This window comes from Wolffia australiana, chromosome 11 (genome assembly GCF_029677425.1).
Source record: "Wolffia australiana isolate 7733 chromosome 11, ASM2967742v1".
NCBI lineage: Eukaryota > Viridiplantae > Streptophyta > Magnoliopsida > Alismatales > Araceae > Wolffia > Wolffia australiana.
Window position 1 is genome coordinate 15,545,441 of NC_135845.1, and position 19,698 is coordinate 15,565,138.

At 44.1% G+C, this 19,698-nt stretch overlaps 1 protein-coding gene across 1 annotated transcript; it reads left to right on the forward strand.

Moving 5' to 3' along the window:
* The first annotated feature begins 18,438 nt into the window (after positions 1-18,438).
* LOC144709093 (putative CCR4-associated factor 1 homolog 7) lies at positions 18,439-19,418 on the forward strand. The gene is made up of 2 exons (XM_078582497.1): positions 18,439-18,853; positions 18,940-19,418. Exons 1-2 carry the CDS (start codon positions 18,439-18,441, stop codon positions 19,416-19,418), a joined length of 894 nt encoding a protein of 297 aa, XP_078438623.1.
* Positions 19,419-19,698: the final 280 nt, after the last annotated feature.

Consider the following 19,698-nt stretch of genomic DNA (forward strand, 5'->3'; position numbering starts at 1 on the left):
ATCTTCTTTGACAGCACTGGAACCATTCGAACAGGTCGACGGTGTGGACACCCTTTGCCGACGTTCGTCCTCAGCTCCGTTGGTCTTCAAGTTGATCTCGCGGATCATTGGGAGCTCGGTCATCACAAAACCCATCACGTGCCGTCCAGATTGAGCTGTCTCGCGCCAGTGGACGATTGACGTACTTCTTGTCAATATTTTCTCAAAATCATATACATTTTTTTTCCACGACGTTAACATCGCTTTTAGAGTTTTACCCTCCGGACGTGACACCAATTGCCAAATCTGACCGTCGTGTTCCATCACCCTGGAATTGGCGACGCATGGAGCAGGTGTGATGTTTGCGCTCATCTAGTGTCGTCTTGGATCTTCGTGAAGTGTACAACGTCTAGGCGGGCGTCGTGCAATACCACCTCCAGCATTCTACTCGAATTGAATATATAAGTATTTCTATGTTCTGTAGCTCAATTTTTAGAGCTACGTATCTTTATGTAGTAAGCGCATTTAAGATATCTGATGTTTAGGATTTCACAATCAGGAAAGAAAATATTATTTTGTGAGTCAACCATGAGTTGCAATAGTGATAGTGGCATGGAATGGTGATATCTTAATGCCACATGCGAGCCTAGACCTATGCCATTAAAGTAAAAAAATGATATGTCTTTTATTGATGTTTTCCTAGATCATTATTATTGGTGAGTCATAAGTATAGATATAAATGACGATATGGCACCGAGACAATACCTTTTTAGTTTCAAATACCATGAAATTATAACTTAGTGTGCGTATAATCTCACCTCCAGAGTTAATTATGGATTTTTATACAAGTGAAAACAATTCTTACACAACCTATAGCGTCAGATATTGCCAGTTCCAAAACCTAAATATCACCATTTTATCTGAATCATAGTGGAGAAATCCGTATATTAAGTTATTTAATTGATAAGATCCATAATTTGAGAACACATCCAAGATCGGCTCAGGGCTCATTCACGAGAGGAACACTATGGAGGATAAAACTAGTATTCATGTACATAGTATTACAAAGCGATGTCAGATGAAATTTTAAAGCGTAAATTATATGGAGAGAACAAGAGGTATAGAAGACATAGGTATACGAAGGGGAGAGAGTGAGAGAGAAAGAGAGAGAAAGACAGAACAAGAGAGAGCGAGGAGTGAGAGAGAAAGAGAAAGACAGAACAAGGGAGAGAGAGAGAGATAAAGAGAGTTAGAGGAAATAGAGAGAGAGAAAAAACAGAAAGAGAGAGAGAAAAAAACAGAAAGAGAGAGAGAAAAAACAGAAAGAGAGAGAGAGAGCAAAAACAGAAAGAGAGAGAGATAAAGAGAGAGAGAGAGAAAGGTCGAGAGAAAGCTATAAAAGGAAGTATATATTGAGGGAGGGCGTGATGGAGATAACATTAGGAAGAGGGTATATTTCGGGAGTCAGAGGGAAGAATGAAATGGACAGAAGTGCGTATGAGAGTGAACAGTAAGAAATCAGAGTGAGAGAATGTAAATATATGAGATGGAGCCAAGAGCCCATTTTTGGCCCATTAACTTGTGGCCCAAGAATGAGGATCTGCAGAAAACTACATACAGGCCCACAAAATCCTTTGGCAGATTTTTCTCAGACTGGATCCTTTGATGAATTCTTTCGTGGAAAAATCCTCTAATAAAATCTTCTTCAGCCATAATCTGCAGGGTATCTCTGATCCAGCTTGTCAAAGCTACAGATAATCATGAGCCACACAAATATGTCATGACATATTCTACAGGCCCCAGAATCTAGCTATCAGGCCGTTGATCCTTTGTTTTAGCCTATCCAAGTTGTTTTTCTCGATCTTTTGAGTTATCCTTAAATGGATACTGTCATTATGGATGACCCCTCAACTGGCGGGCCTGTAGAAGGGCCTCATGTACCCATGAAGGCTCATTAATGAAGTGTATTGTTTTACTTGAAATTCATGTTTCTTCCCTCTGGGTGTTCTCCTTTCTATCTGATTGCTTCAGTGATTGCGGATTCTAGCCCAACCCCTTGTGGACTCAAGGGGTGGAAAAAAGCTAATTTTGTTGATTCCAGACTTGGCTACTTCAAGTAGAGCTAGGCTTTTAGATTAAAGTCTTGTTCCTTCATTGTTTGTGTATTAAGGCTGCATCAATAAGGATGATTAGGAACAGAGAGAATGAACACGGGTGAGAAAAATAATTACAGAGACTGAAAGAGAAAGGGCGGTATAGAGAAAAATGAAGATTAAAGACAGTGGTGAACGAGAGAGGGGAAGAACTGATGATGAGGGAGGTAAGATAAATACATAAAGTTATACGCAAAGAGAGAGAAAGAGAGAACAATGCATAGGGAAAGAGAGAGGACCATTTAAAGACGGAAAAACCAAAAGAATCGTAACTCATTGTAAGCAAGCCTCAAGACATAATTTCACTGCAGATAGCCACCACAATTGACTGCGGACAATAGTCTAATGGGACATTGACTCACACCTTTCCAAACTTTATATATAACAAAGATCAAGTGTCCACAAATAACATGATGATGCAAAAACTATACCCGCAAAAAGTGGGTTAATATACCTTTCTTGATTAGGTCAATTAAAAATGCCACTCATAGCAGGGAAAATGAATGCTGGAGTAGGTTCAAAACACGTTAAAGATGATAAGAAGAACATAGCCTTATATGGATCCACATGTCTCCGAAAGCAACTTCTTCATTTTGTTCTTGCCCTGGCTTGCCTCAAGGGTTAGTGAGCTCCATTCTTCAAAGACGTTTTTTGGAAGCTTCTATCAAAATCATCTAGTGGAACCAGTGAACTTCTAGAAGTCTATAAAGCTATAGGGAAAATAGAATATTATAGCAGAGTCAAACTAGATATGAAGTATTCAATAGGAATATAGAATACCCCATGGTCCAAAATATTATAGAAGACTCGAGATATTTGACTGAGTGAACACTCCCATGGTCGTACGACAAAACCTAGAAATATCAAAATACAAAAGTCATGAGAAGTTTGCAACATCATTTATAATGCAAAATCAATAATTTATATTTCTATAAATAACTAGCGGTTTAATAAAATAAATGCAAATTCAATATTGTCATTCATCGACTTGTGGATTTATGTACCCACGTATTATTGGAACAATCACAATATGTGGTTTCCTTCTAACGCATGCTCCGTGTTCATTTTATCTTGAAAAGTTCTTCCAAAAATCTAAAGTCAAAATCATCTCGTAGAAAACACAAGTTATTCCATTGTTTAATAGATACAAAGAAGTACTTGTGAGTAATTGAAATTCTTTACCAAACCCATTCCTCGAGTCAAATAGAAATATTTAATATAATCAATAATATGAAATTTATGCAAATTAATGATTGGGTGCTAGCCTTTTTATTTTGTTTCTTTAAGAATATTTATCCCGGATTAGAAGAAATAAAATTCCCAAAGGACAATCATATGAACTCAAAACATTATTTTACTATTAAATAATACCCCATCAGGGATTTAAGGAGTATACTACAAAATGTAGTCGATGGAAATATGCCTACGTATGACCACAGTTAAACAATAAGAACTTCGACTTGAATGACATCTGACATTCATCTTACCAATAAAGCCTCAAGAATCTTTTCGATATTCAAGGGACTCAGCACAAGAAAAAAAAAACATTCAACATACTTTTTCAAAGATTTTGTCATTTGTCCCTCATATCATGACGACAATTATGTATTACACCAACAAAATGAAAATTCAACCATATTGCCTCAGCTTGCATCAGTAAATAAACTTAATTTTTCATAGAATCCAAAAAGGGGACCCTGGAACAACAAGGAAAAATGTCAAAAAGTTGAGCCAGGCAAACCAGAGGTCGGTGGGGGAGCGCTCGAGGCATAGTAAATATTGCAACTATTCATTGCCAAACGTTCATGAAGTTTGGACATAAAAGGAAAAGTACAATTGATAATAAATGATAATGGAAGAAGAAGACCAATAGAACAAGAAGAAGAGCAACAACAACAATAATAGAAGAAGACGAAAAATAGAAGAAGAACAACAACAACAGAAGAAAAAGAAGAGGAATGACAACAAAGAGAGAAGACGGCGGAAAATAGATGAAGAAGAACAATAGAGCAAGAAGAACAATAGAAGAAAGAAGAAGAAGCAGATGCAGAAGAACGACAACAACAACAACAACGGAAATCGAAAAATAGAAAAAGAACAACAACAATGAAGAACAAGAAGAATAAGAAGAAAATAAAGAATAACACGAAAAGACAGAGAGAAAGAGACAGTGAGAAAGAGAGAGAGAAAGAGAGGGAAAGAGGAGAAAGTAAACGAAAAGAGGCGAAGGAGAACAAGAGAGAGAGCGAGGAGGCGAGAGAGAAAAAGAGAGAGCGAGAGCGAGAGAGGGAGAGAGGAGGAGAGAGAGACAGAGAGAGAGTTGAGAAAAAGAGATAGAGCGTGAAATCTTCTAGACAACTTTTCTCTAGAAAAAACTTCTCCCCCGGCAAAACTCTCCCACGAGGGGCTCAATTCTTGCAAGAATTTGCACTGTCTTTCTCCCCAGACAAAGTGTTTTTCTTCTGTTCTTGCTCGGAACGCTTCCTCAATTTCTCACCTTATCACTCTATCTATCACAGTATCATTCGATCTGAATCACTCTCCCTCCTTGCATTTTCCTGTCTACCTTTGCTGCCTTCTTTCTCTATCCCTCGCCACCCGCTTTCTCTACCCTCCTTCCGCCCTCTATCACCTCTTCTCTTGCTTTCACTCCTCCCGCTGCCTCCTATATCCGCCTACGCCCAGTCCAAGCTGGATCGAAGCATGCAATCCAGACTAGCGATTAAACACAATGAGGACGGCACACAGAAATCCCCCTGTTACGTTGCTCCTCAACTGGCTGCGGCTTCCATCGATCCGAAAAGTACGGAAGTACCATGAAATCTAGAATTGGAGAGAGAAAGAGCAGGACAGAGATAGAGATCGAGATAGAGAAAGAGAGAACGAGAGAGAAGAGATAAAGAGAGAACGAAAGAGAGAGAGTCAATGAGAGAGAAATAAAGAGAGAAATAGAGAGAAAGTGAGAAACAGAAAGATAGCGAGAAACGAAGAGAGAAAAAGAGAGAGGATGAGAAACAGAGCGCGAGCGAGAAACAGAGAGAGACAGAGAGAGAGGGCGAGAAACGGAGAGAGAGCGAGAAACAAAGAGAGAAATAGACCCAAAGTGAGGAAAAGAGCGAGAGCGAGAGAGAACGAAGCGAGCGAGAAAGAGAGAGAAGGAGGAAAAACGAGCGAGAAAGAGAGAGGAGGAGAAAGAAGCGAGCGAGAAAGAGAGAGAAGGAGAAAGAAGCGAGCGAGAAAGAGAGAGGAGGAGAAAGAAGCGAGCGAGAAAGAGAGAGGAGGAGAAAGAAGCGAGCGAGAAAGAGAGAGAAGGAGAAAGAAGCGAGCGAGAAAGAGAGAGAAGGAGAAAGAAGCGAGCGAGAAAGAGAGAGGAGGAGAAAGAAGCGAGCGAGAAAGAGAGAGGAGGAGAAAGAAGCGAGCGAGAAAGAGAGAGAAGGAGAAAGAAGCGAGCGAGAAAGAGAGAGAAGGAGAAAGAAGCGAGCGAGAAAGAGAGAGAAGGAGAAAGAAGCGACCGAGAAAGAGAGAGAAGGAGAAAGAAGCGACCGAGAAAGAGAGAGAAGGACAAAGCGCGCGGGAGAAACAGCGAGGGCGAAAGAGCGAGGGAAAGAGAGAAAAAAGAAAACAAAAGAGAGGGAGTGAGAGTGAGCGCGAAAGTGCGAGAGAGAGCAGGAATATCCGGCGAGCAGTCCACCATTTTCGTAAGTCCGGCGAGCAGGAATATCGGCTTCGGCGATAGGGAATGTCGGGAACAACCAACGAGTGGACGACGAGTCCTTCCATCCGTAAACTGAGGGATAGATCGGTCGTGTCCTCTGATGTGGAGACCAAGGGAGGGAGCCCCGTAAACTAAGGGAAGGCCCAAGCAATCTCAACGGAGGCCAAAGACGAACAGAAATCCACCTTCTGCGCATCTCCACCGTTGTCGTCGGCCACTTGAACTCGGGAATTCCGGAACCAAAACGGCTTTCTTTCGGAACTACCACCGCAGAACCCGTTCCACGCTGATGCCCTATAAAGCCAATCATCAGGCTTTTCCAACAGAGTGCACTACCGGAGAACGAGACTGAAGAAGAGGAGGAGGAGGAGAAGAAGAAGAAGAAGAAGAAGAAGAAGAAGAAGAAGAGAAGAAGTTCGGCGAGAGCCATGGCGGCAGTGAAAGAGCGGACGGAGGTGGCGGCGGCGGAAGTGAGGCAAGTCTGGGCGAGCAACCTCTACGGCGAGCTCCCCGATTCATGAAAGCCGTGGAGCTGGCCCCTTCGCGGCCATCGACACCGAGTTTCCCGGATTCGTCCATCACCCTTCTCGGCGGAGTCCCGCGAGCGCTACGAGGACGTCCGGCGCAACGTGGACGGCATGCACATCGTCCAGCTCGGGGTGTCCTTCTTCGACCCGAACGGCAGACGCTGCACCTGGCAGTTCAACTTCAACGACTTCGACCTGTCCTCCCCGTCGCACCTGCGATGGGATGCGTCGGTGGAGCTGCTGAAGAACAGCGGAATCGACTTTGCGAGGCCGAGAAGTGAAGGCGTCGACTCCGGCGATCTCCGAGCGTCTCCGGAAGAACCAATGGATGGGGATGCCGAAACCTGTCTGGGTCACCTACCACGGCCTGTACGACGTCGCTTACCTGGTGAAGCTTCTCACGGGGAAGCCCCTGCCGCGGACGCTGCCCGAGTTCGCTCGCCTCGTCGGGTGCTGCCTCGGCGACGTCGTCGATGTGAAGCACCTGAGCCGATTCATCGGCGGATTCCATCTCGGGCTGTCGCGCCTGTCCGAGTTTTGGGGCGTGGAGGTGCTGGACGGGTGGGACGGGACGACGGCGCACCAGGCGGGAGTAGACAGCCTGCGTACGGGAGCCGTCTACCTGAGTATGTTGTCCAAGTTCGACGAAGACGAGACCGACGACGAATTCCACGGCGTCCTCTTCGGGATCGAGGAGGAGAAGATCGCCCCTCCTTCTCCTCCGCCTCCTCCTCGGTTTGTGAAGATCGGCCAACGCCTCGTTTACCTCTCAAGCCCTGGCTTCCGCACGGCACGGGGCGGGCTCGCAGCGTGTCCCCTGTCTTTGGCTTGGCCGTCCTCGTACGTCCTTCCCAGTCCAAGACTCCATGTAATCTCTAGTGTCCGTCTGTCTTCGGCTAGTTTTAGCAAACAGGAGAATTTTAAAGTTCGAAGCAGGACAAGCCTCTTTTTTGTCGGTGAATCTTTAAGGAACATGGAGTGAATATAAGCATTTTCTGAAAGGATAGGTGGATATTCTAGAAGATATCACGCTTGACTTTCTATATATAACCACCGGCGTTCATTTGATTCGCCTGTAATCGATCTGCCGATGTAAGACACATCCGTAGAAAAACACGGGAAGAGAGCGAGCAAGCAGGATTATAGATAGAAAGGAGAGAGAAAGAGAGGCGAGCGAGCGAGGTGGGTGAGATAGATAGAAAGAGAGAGGCGGGAGTGAGGTTGAGGGAGAAAGAGAGGAGAGAGATGGCAAGTAAGCGGAGACCGAGGTTGAAAGAGAAACACAGAGAGAGAGAGAGAGGGAGACCAAGCGGGAGAAATGAAACGAGGGTCGTAGAGAGGTCTAGAGACCGGGACTGAGCAACCCGGAACGAAAGAGAGACTGAGATAGACAGCGCGTTGGGAGGAGGTGGAGACAGAGCGAGCAAGAGAATGATGGAACGCGTGAGGGGGACACATGAGCAGGGAGAACGAGCGAGCACAAGGAATGGAGAGATAGAGCGGGCGAGGAGAGATGAAGAGACGGCGGGCAACCGGGAGAGCTGAAGAGAGAGCGAGCAAGTATTTATGTCTCGAGAGAGCAGGAGAGCGGGCAAGCGGGTAAGCGGGAGAGCTAGATACGGAGAGAGATCCAGAGACCGGTATTCCTAGATAGATAGGTAGGGAGATATAGAGTGGGAGGGGAGAGAAAGAAAGGTAGAGAGAGACGGACGGGCAAAATACGTAAAGTCGGGGGGCACGATAGGGAGGGAAAGAAAGCGACGGCGTGGGATTCACCGATGAAAAGTCGGAGAGAGGAAATGATGGAGCAGAAAGGGTGTGAGGAAGAGAGAGACAGTAGAGAGGGAGAGAGTGAGAGAGAGACAGAGAAGGAGTCGGAGAGAGGCATTCAGATACCGAGAGAGAAATGTAGGAGATAGTTTGTGAGAATGAGTCTGAGGGAGGAAAAAAAAGGAAGGGATACAGTGAATCAGAGAGAGAGAGAGAGAAATCGAAAAAGAAACGCAGAGAGGATAGAGCAAAAGTTGAGAGAGAAATGCAAAGACGGATTGAACTTGGCCTAATTAGCCCATTTGGGTAGCTAAAATAGTCTATTACTCAAAGACAAATGTTTATAAGTAGTTGACTTTATCTTTTATATTTATTGCCAATGAAGGCTTGGCGCGGGGCGGGCTCGCAGCGTGTCCCCTGTCTTTGGCTTAGCCGTCCTGGTACGTCCTTCGCAGTCCAAGACTCGATGTAATCTCTCGTGCCCGTCTGTCTCCGTGTATTTTAAGCCAACACGATAATTCTAAAGGGCGGACACGCGTCTTTTTTTGTCTGTGAATCTTTGAGAAACACGGAGTAAATATATATACCACGAGGTCTCAATGATTTCACGTGTTTCCTTTTATGCCCTTCGTGATATCAGACAAGAAGATCCCCGACTCCCGACACATTGACAAGCATTTTCTAAAGGATAGTTGGATAGTCTAGAAGGTATCACACTTGACTCGCAACGTCAGGCGTTCATTTGATGCGCCGGTAATCGATCTGCCGACATAGGACACATCCGTAGAAAAACACGGGAAGAGAGCGAGCAAGCAGGATTAAAGATAAAAGGAGAGAGAAAGAGAGGGGGCACGGAAGCGGGGAGTGAGATTGAGAGAGAAAGAGAGGAAGAGAGATGGCGAGTAAGCAGGAGAGATGGCGGTTCAAAGAGAAACAGAGAGAAAGAGAGAGACCAATCCGGAGAGATAAAACGAGGGTCGTAAAGAGGTCTAGAGACCGAGATTGGGCAAGCCGGAACGAAAGAGAGACTGAGAGAGACCGCGGGTTGGGAAGAGATGGAGACAGAGCAGGCCGTGGAGCACGATGGAGAACTTGCAGTGAGGGGACACATGGGTAGAGAGAACGAGCGAGCACAAGGACTGGAGAGATAGAGCGGGCGAGAAGAGATGAAGAGGCGGCGGGCAACCGGGAGAGCTGAAGCGAGAGCGAGCAAGGATTGATGTATCGAGAGGCCAGGACAGCGGGCAAGCGGGCAAGTGGGAAGGCGGGGGAGCTGGATATGGAGAGCGATCCGGAGACTGGTATTCCTAGATAGATAGGTTGGGAGATAGCGAGTGGGAGTGGAGAGAGAGATAGAGAGCGACGGACAGGCAAACAGACCTTAAGCCGTGGAGCACGATAGAGAGTGAAAGAGAGCGACGGCGAGGATTCACCGATGAAAACTCGGAGAGAAGAAAATGATGTCATGAAATGGTGTGAGTAAAGAGAGACAGTAGAGATAGAGAGAGTAAGAGTGAGACAGAGAGGGAGTCGGAAAGAGGCATGCAGATACCGAGACAGAAATGTAGGAGATAGTTTGTGACAATGCGTCTGAGGGAGGAAGAAACATAGGAAAGGTATACAGTGAATCAGAGAGAGAGAGAGAGAGAGAGAGAGAGAGAGAGAGAGAGCGAGAGAGAGAGAGAGAGAGAGAGAGAGAGAGAGAGAGAGAGAGAGAGAGAGAGAATGAGAGAGAGAGAGAGCGAGAGAGAGAGAGAGAGAAATGGAAAAAGAAACGAAGAGAGTGATAGAGCAAAAGTTGTGGGAGAAATGCAAAGACGGACTGAGAGATAGATGGAGAAAAACGTTGAGAGAGCAAGGGGAACAGAGACGCAGAGAGGGATGGAGAAACTAAGTTGTGAAAGATCGGATAGAGAGCACGAAGGAGATAGCGACGGGGATGGAAGAAAGAGAGGAAGGGAGAGAAGAGAGGAAAAGATGGACAGGGCGAGTGAGGAAGAGGGGAAAAAGACAGGAAAGGCAATAAGAGCCAGAGGAGGCGAGCAGTACTGATGTACCATCGTTGGCGATCAACAACATATCTAACGGGGAGCAGCAGGGCCTGTGGGGGCAAATAGATGTAGAAAACCTAGTCTACCGATGGGTAATAAGATACAAAACAATAATGAATATGTAAGTCGAGAAAGCGTGGATCACACTTACCTTGGCGTAAGTTGTCCTATGTGCCAAGCGGTGTTCCCTCTTTACGGTCCTCGATTGCAATTCAAATACTTGAAGCATTTTCTCGTTGAATGTAAGAACGGAGCCACGTGACACTCTCAATGTGCAAATCACACTATTTATCATTTTTTGGAACAAAACCCAGAAGGCCCCTTTACAAAGATGGAACGGACTATTGGTAGATGAGAGGCCTAGGTAAATAAACTTGTTCCAACGTATTCAGACCATTTGATTGTTTGATGAACTCGGCCGAATTAGCTCCCTTGGTTAGCTAAAATAGTCAATTAACCAAAGGCGAATTGGAAAATGTTTATAGGCAGTTGACTTTGTCTTTTATATATTTTTGCCAGTCAAGGCTCAATAGAATATTATAGGGTGCTTCCAAGATCTAAAAATACAGATAAGGAAGATTTTCATTTAAATTCTTTGTGGAAACAACCTGTAATCCCTGGCACAAACATAGTGGTCGCTGAACAGGACCAGGAAACCATTCTAATTTGGATCTTGACATGTCATCATTTCTAGCATACGCATCTCACTGGGAAGTTAGTGGTTATCAGTATTTGGCTTCGTCTTTTATTATGGGTTGCGTCCACAGATGGTTTAAATTATATTTCTCTATCGTATTTTTCAGGCCTTGGAACTATAAAAATTACTATTCCAAGCATTGATTCACAAAAAAATTACATTTCAATTATAATATACTCGGAGGGAAGCTGGTTTAGTTCGAATTTTAGAAATTTTTTATTTTCTAATCTCTGACTATTTTGTGAGTTGTGTAAATTTTAGCTGTTAGGACTCACACACGAATGGTCCAACTTCTTCAATGTACCCTCGTTTTGTCGGATTAACTCCCCTGCCCATATGGATAATTTTCGGTTATTGAGTGTCGGGAATAAAATATAGTGAGAGAATAAAAGTATCAATAAGCAACAGTTTGTATTTTTCACATTCCCAGATATTTTATATAAAAAGAATGCAGTTACTAGTATTCTATTAACAACTTTTATTTGAAGTATTAAATTGTACAACCAAAAGTAGTTGTAAAATATGTTTTTTGCGACAATAATCACGTTTTATACTTATCAAATAGATAAATCCCCTTGAGGAATGCAGGTTTGTTTTACTAAATTGATATGTTACGTAAAAATAAAAACGAAAAATATTTGGTTGTCCACATTAGCTTAGCTCTCCTTTTTCTATTATTGGCAAAAACATGGTGCTGATGCGACCAACTCAAGGGTTGTGCTCGTAGATTTATCCAGCCTTGCCCGGGATACCACCTAGGGGGTTTTATATATGAAAGGTTGAGTGTTTAGAAACTATTATAGGCGTCGAGTGGACGTAAAATATCTCAATTACACACGTATCCGATCGTCCACGCTCATGACACAAAAGAAAAGAATACAATAGTCATATCGATGCACGTCGCATTGGAGACCTCAAGCTGACTTCGAATTGCTCATTACCACGAGAGAGATTTATTCATTTTATAGAGCTAGCCCCCGTCTGTTTGATAGATACATCTTCTTTGACAGCACTGGAACCATTCGAACAGGTCGACGGTGTGGACACCCTTTGCCGACGTTCGTCCTCAGCTCCGTTGGTCTTCAAGTTGATCTCGCGGATCATTGGGAGCTCGGTCATCACAAAACCCATCACGTGCCGTCCAGATTGAGCTGTCTCGCGCCAGTGGACGATTGACGTACTTCTTGTCAATATTTTCTCAAAATCATATACATTTTTTTTCCACGACGTTAACATCGCTTTTAGAGTTTTACCCTCCGGACGTGACACCAATTGCCAAATCTGACCGTCGTGTTCCATCACCCTGGAATTGGCGACGCATGGAGCAGGTGTGATGTTTGCGCTCATCTAGTGTCGTCTTGGATCTTCGTGAAGTGTACAACGTCTAGGCGGAGCGTCGTGCAATACCACCTCCAGCATTCTACTCCGAATTGAATATATAAGTATTTCTATGTTCTGTAGCTCAATTTTTTTAGAGGCTACGTATCTTTATGTAGTAAACGCATTTAAGATATCTGATGTTTAGGATTTCACAATCAGGAAAGAAAATATTATTTTGTGAGTCAACCATGAGTTGCAATAGTGATAGTGGCATGGAATGGTGATATCTTAATGCCACATGCGAGCCTAGACCTATGCCATTAAAGTAAAAAAATGATATGTCTTTTATTGATGTTTTCCTAGATCATTATTATTGGTGAGTCATAAGTATAGATATAAATGACGATATGGCACCGAGACAATACCTTTTTAGTTTCAAATACCATGAAATTATAACTTAGTGTGCGTATAATCTCACCTCCAGAGTTAATTATGGATTTTTATACAAGTGAAAACAATTCTTACACAACCTATAGCGTCAGATATTGCCAGTTCCAAAACCTAAATATCACCATTTTATCTGAATCATAGTGGAGAAATCCGTATATTAAGTTATTTAATTGATAAGATCCATAATTTGAGAACACATCCAAGATCGGCTCAGGGCTCATTCACGAGGGAACACTATGGAGAGGATAAAACTAGTATTCATGTACATAGTATTACAAAGCGATGTCAGATGAAATTTTAAGCGTAAATTATATGGAGAGAACAAGAGGTATAGAAGACATAGGTATACGAAGGGGAGAGTGAGAGAGAAAGAGAGAGAAAGACAGAACAAGAGAGCGAGGAGTGAGAGAGAAAGAGAAAGACAGAACAAGGAGAGAGAGAGAGGTAAAGAGAGTTAGAGGAAATAGAGAGAGAGAAAACAGAAAGAGAGAGAGAAAAAACAGAAAGAGAGAGAGAAAAACAGAAAGAGAGAGAGAGAGCAAAAACAGAAAGAGAGAGAGATAAAGAGAGAGAGAGAGAAAGGTCGAGAGAGAAAGCTATAAAAGGAAGTATATATTGAGGGAGGGACGTGATGGAGATAACATTAGGAAGAGGGTATATTTCGGGGGAGTCAGACGGGAAGAATGAAATGGACAGAGAGGTACGTATGAGAGTGAACAGTAAGGAAATCAGAGTGAGAGAATGTAAATATATGAGATGGAGCCAAGAGCCCATTTTTTTGGCCCATTAACTTGTGGCCCAAGAATGAGGATCTGCAGAAAACTACATACAGGCCCACAAAAATCCTTTGGCAGATTTTTCTCAGACTGGATCCTTTGATGAATTCTTTCGTGGAAAAATCCTCTAATAAAATCTTCTTCAGCCATAATCTGCAGGGTATCTCTGATCCAGCTTGTCAAAGCTACAGATAATCATGAGCCACACAAATATGTCATGACATATTCTACAGGCCCCAGAATCTAGCTATCAGGCCGTTGATCCTTTGTTTTAGCCTATCCAAGTTGTTTTTCTCGATCTTTTGAGTTATCCTTAAATGGATACTGTCATTATGGATGACCCCTCAACTGGCGGGGCCTGTAGAAGGGCCTCATGTACCCTTGAAGGCTCATTAATGAAGTGTATTGTTTTACTTGAAATTCATGTTTCTTCCCTCTGGGTGTTCTCCTTTCTATCTGGTGCTTCAGTGATTGGATTCTAGCCCAACCCTTGTGGACTCAAGGGGTGGAAAAAGCTAATTTTGTTGATTCCAGACTTGGCTACTTCAAGTAGAGCTAGGCTTTTAGATTAAAGTCTTGTTCCTTCATTGTTTGTGTATTAAGGCTGCATCAATAAGGATGATTAGGAACAGAGAGAATGAACACGGGTGAGAAAAATAATTACAGAGACTGAAAGAGAAAGGGCGGTATAGAGAAAATGAAGATTAAAGACAGTGGTGAGCGAGAGGGGAAGAACTGATGATGAGGAGGTAAGATAAATACATAAAGTTATACATAAAGAGAGAGAAAGAGAGAACAATGCATAGGGAAAGAGAGGACCATTTAAAGACGGAAAAACCAAAAGAATCGTAACTCATTGTAAGCAAGCCTCAAGACATAATTTCACTGCAGATAGCCACCACAATTGACTGCGGACAATAGTCTAATGGGACATTGACTCACACCTTTCCAAACTTTATATATAACAAAGATCAAGTGTCCACAAATAACATGATGATGCAAAACTATACCCGCAAAAAGTGGGTTAATATACCTTCTTGATTAGGTCAATTAAAAATGCCACTCATAGCAGGAAAATGAATGCTGGAGTAGGTTCAAAACACGTTAAAGATGATAAGAAGAACATAGCCTTATATGGATCCACATGTCTCAAGCAACTTCTTCATTTTGTTCTTGCCCTGGCTTGCCTCAAGGGTTAGTGAGCTCCATTCTTCAAAGACGTTTTTTGGAAGCTTCTATCAAAATCATCTAGTGGAACCAGTGAACTTCTAGAAGTCTATAAAGCTATAGGGAAAATAGAATATTATAGCAGAGTCAAACTAGATATGAAGTATTCAATAGGAATATAGAATACCCCATGGTCCAAAATATTATAGAAGACTCGAGATATTTGACTGAGTGAACACTCCCATGGTCGTACGACAAAACCTAGAAATATCAAAATACAAAAGTCATGAGAAGTTTGCAACATCATTTATAATGCAAAATCAATAATTTATATTTCTATAAATAACTAGCGGTTTAATAAAATAAATGCAAATTCAATATTGTCATTCATCGACTTGTGGATTTATGTACCCACGTATTATTGGAACAATCACAATATGTGGTTTCCTTCACAACGCATGCTCCCGTGTTCATTTTATCTTGAAAAGTTCTTCCAAAAAATCTAAAGTCAAAATCATCTCGTGTAGAAAACACAAGTTATTCCATTGTTTAATAGATACAAAGAAGTACTTGTGAGTAATTGAAATTCTTTACCAAACCCATTCCTCGAGTCAAATAGAAATATTTAATATAATCAATAATATGAAATTTATGCAAATTAATGATTGGGTGCTAGCCTTTTTATTTTGTTTCTTTAAGAATATTTATCCCCGGATTAGAAGAAATAAAATTCCCAAAGGACAATCATATGAACTCAAAACATTATTTTACTATTAAATAATACCCCATCAGGGATTTAAGGAGTATACTACAAAATGTCGTCGATGGAAATATGCCTACGTATGACCACAGTTAAACAATAAGAACTTCGACTTGAATGACATCTGACATTCATCTTACCAATAAAGCCTCAAGAATCTTTTCGATATTCAAGGGACTCAGCACAAGAAAAAAAAAACATTCAACATACTTTTTCAAAGATTTTGTCATTTGTCCCTCATATCATGACGACAATTATGTATTACACCAACAAAATGAAAATTCAACCATATTGCCTCAGCTTGCATCAGTAAATAAACTTAATTTTTCATAGAATCCAAAAAGGGGACCCTGGAACAACAAGGAAAAATGTCAAAAAGTTGAGCCAGGCAAACCAGAGGTCGGTGGGGGAGCGCTCGAGGCATAGTAAATATTGCAACTATTCATTGCCAAACGTTCATGAAGTTTGGACATAAAAGGAAAAGTACAATTGATAATAAATGATAATGGAAGAAGAAGACCAATAGAACAAGAAGAAGAGCAACAACAACAATAATAGAAGAAGACGAAAAATAGAAGAAGAACAACAACAACAGAAGAAAAAGAAGAGGAATGACAACAAAGAGAGAAGACGGCGGAAAATAGATGAAGAAGAACAATAGAGCAAGAAGAACAATAGAAGAAAGAAGAAGAAGCAGATGCAGAAGAACGACAACAACAACAACGGAAATCGAAAAATAGAAAAAGAACAACAACAATGAAGAACAAGAAGAATAAGAAGAAAATAAAGAATAACACGAAAAGACAGAGAGAAAGAGACAGTGAGAAAGAGAGAGAGAAAGATAGGGAAAGAGGGAGAAAGTAAACGAAAAGAGAGCGAAGGAGAACAAGAGAGAGAGCGAGGGAGAGCGAGAGAGAAAAAGAGAGAGCGAGAGCGAGAGAGGGAGAGAGGGAGGGAGAGAGAGACAGAGAGAGAGTTGAGAAAAAGAGATAGAGCGTGAAATCTTCTAGACAACTTTTCTCTAGAAAAAACTTCTCCCCCGGCAAAACTCTCCCACGAGGGGCTCAATTCTTGCAAGAATTTGCACTGTCTTTCTCCCCAGACAAAGTGTTTTTCTTCTGTTCTTGCTCGGAACGCTTCCTCAATTTCTCACCTTATCACTCTATCTATCACAGTATCATTCGATCTGAATCACTCTCCCTCCTTGCATTTTCCTGTCTACCTTTGCTGCCTTCTTTCTCTATCCCTCGCCACCCGCTTTCTCTATCATTCTTCCGCTCTCTCTCATCTCTTCTCTTGCTTTCATTCCTCCCGCTGCCTCGTATCTCCGCCTACGCCCAGTCCAAGCTGGATCGAAGCATGCAATCCAGACTAGCGATTAAACACAATGAGGACGGCACACAGAAATCCCCCTGTTACGTTGCTCCTCAACTGGCTGCGGCTTCCATCGATCCGAAAAGTACGGAAGTACCATGAAATCTAGAATTGGAGAGAGAAAGAGCAGGACAGAGATAGAGATCGAGATAGAGAAAGAGAGAACGAGAGAGAAGAGATAAAGAGAGAACGAAAGAGAGAGAGTCAATGAGAGAGAAATAAAGAGAGAAATAGAGAGAAAGTGAGAAACAGAAAGATAGCGAGAAACGAAGAGAGAAAAGAGAGGATGAGAAACAGAGCGCGAGCGAGAAACAGAGAGAGACAGAGAGAGAGGGCGAGAAACGGAGAGAGAGCGAGAAACAAAGAGAGAAATAGACCCAAAGTGAGGAAAAGAGCGAGAGCGAGAGAGAACGAAGCGAGCGAGAAAGAGAGAGAAGGAGGAAAAACGAGCGAGAAAGAGAGAGAGGGGAGGAGAAAGAAGCGAGAGAGAAAGAGAGAGAAGGAGAAAGAAGCGAGCGAGAAAGAGAGAGGAGGAGAAAGAAGCGAGCGAGAAAGAGAGAGGAGGAGAAAGAAGCGAGCGAGAAAGAGAGAGGAGGAGAAAGAAGCGAGCGAGAAAGAGAGAGGAGGAGAAAGAAGCGAGCGAGAAAGAGAGAGGAGGAGAAAGAAGCGAGCGAGAAAGAGAGAGAAGGAGAAAGAAGCGAGCGAGAAAGAGAGAGAAGGAGAAAGAAGCGAGCGAGAAAGAGAGAGAAGGAGAAAGAAGCGAGCGAGAAAGAGAGAGAAGGAGAAAGAAGCGAGCGAGAAAGAGAGAGAAGGAGAAAGAAGCGAGCGAGAAAGAGAGAGGAGGAGAAAGAAGCGAGCGAGAAAGAGAGAGGAGGAGAAAGAAGCGAGCGAGAAAGAGAGAGGAGGAGAAAGAAGCGAGCGAGAAAGAGAGAGAAGGAGAAAGAAGCGAGCGAGAAAGAGAGAGAAGGAGAAAGAAGCGACCGAGAAAGAGAGAGAAGGAGAAAGAAGCGAGCGAGAAAGAGAGAGAAGGAGAAAGAAGCGAGCGAGAAAGAGAGAGAAGGAGAAAGAAGCGACCGAGAAAGAGAGAGAAGGAGAAAGAAGCGACCGAGAAAGAGAGAGAAGGACAAAGCGCGCGGGAGAAACAGCGAGGGCGAAAGAGCGAGGAAAGAGAAAAAGAAAACAAAAGAGAGGGAGTGAGTGAGCGCGAAAGTGCGAGAGAGAGCAGGAATATCCGGCGAGCAGTCCACCATTTTCGTAAGTCCGGCGAGCAGGAATATCGGCTTCGGCGATAGGGAATGTCGGGAACAACCAACGAGTGGACGACGAGTCCTTCCATCCGTAAACTGAGGGATAGATCGGTCGTGTCCTCTGATGTGGAGACCAAGGGAGGGAGCCCCGTAAACTAAGGGAAGGCCCAAGCAATCTCAACGGAGGCCAAAGACGAACAGAAATCCACCTTCTGCGCATCTCCACCGTTGTCGTCGGCCACTTGAACTCGGGAATTCCGGAACCAAAACGGCTTTCTTTCGGAACTACCACCGCAGAACCCGTTCCACGCTGATGCCCTATAAAGCCAATCATCAGGCTTTTCCAACAGAGTGCACTACCGGAGAACGAGACTGAAGAAGAGGAGGAGGAGGAGAAGAAGAAGAAGAAGAAGAAGAAGAAGAAGAAGAAGAGAAGAAGAACGGCGAGAGCCATGGCGGCAGTAAAAGAGCGGACGGAGGTGGCGGCGGCGGAAGTGAGGCAAGTCTGGGCGAGCAACCTCTACGAAGAGCTCCCCCGATTCATGAAAGCCGTGGAGCTGGCCCCCTTCGCGGCCATCGACACCGAGTTTCCCGGATTCGTCCATCACACCCCCTTCTCGGCGGAGTCCCGCGAGCGCTACGAGGACGTCCGGCGCAACGTGGACGGCATGCACATCGTCCAGCTCGGGGTGTCCTTCTTCGACCCGAACGGCAGACGCTGCACCTGGCAGTTCAACTTCAACGACTTCGACCTGTCCTCCCCGTCGCACCTGCGATGGGATGCGTCGGTGGAGCTGCTGAAGAACAGCGGAATCGACTTTGCGAGGACGAGAAGTGAAGGCGTCGACTCCGGCGATCTCTCCGAGCGTCTCCGGAAGAACCAATGGATGGGGATGCCGAAACCTGTCTGGGTCACCTACCACGGCCTGTACGACGTCGCTTACCTGGTGAAGCTTCTCACGGGGAAGCCCTGCCGCGGACGCTGCCCGAGTTCGCTCGCCTCGTCGGGTGCTGCCTCGGCGACGTCGTCGATGTGAAGCACCTGAGCCGATTCATCGGCGGATTCCATCTCGGGCTGTCGCGCCTGTCCGAGTTTTGGGGCGTGGAGGTGCTGGACGGGTGGGACGGGACGACGGCGCACCAGGCGGGAGTAGACAGCCTGCGTACGGGAGCCGTCTACCTGAGTATGTTGTCCAAGTTCGACGAAGACGAGACCGACGACGAATTCCACGGCGTCCTCTTCGGGATCGAGGAGGAGAAGATCGCCCCTCCTTCTCCTCCGCCTCCTCCTCGGTTTGTGAAGATCGGCCAACGCCTCGTTTACCTCTCCAAGCCCTGGCTTCCGCACGGCACGGGGGCGGGCTCGCAGGGTGTCCCCTGTCTTTGGCTTGGCCGTCCTCGTACGTCCTTCCCAGTCCAAGACTCCATGTAATCTCTAGTGTCCGTCTGTCTTCGGCTAGTTTTAGCAAACAGGAGAATTTTAAAGTTCGAAGCAGGACAAGCCTCTTTTTTGTCGGTGAATCTTTAAGGAACATGGAGTGAATATAAGCATTTTCTGAAAGGATAGTTGGATATTCTAGAAGATATCACGCTTGACTTTCTATATATAACCACCGGCGTTCATTTGATTCGCCTGTAATCGATCTGCCGATGTAAGACACATCCGTAGAAAAACACGGGAAGAGAGCGAGCAAGCAGGATTATAGATAGAA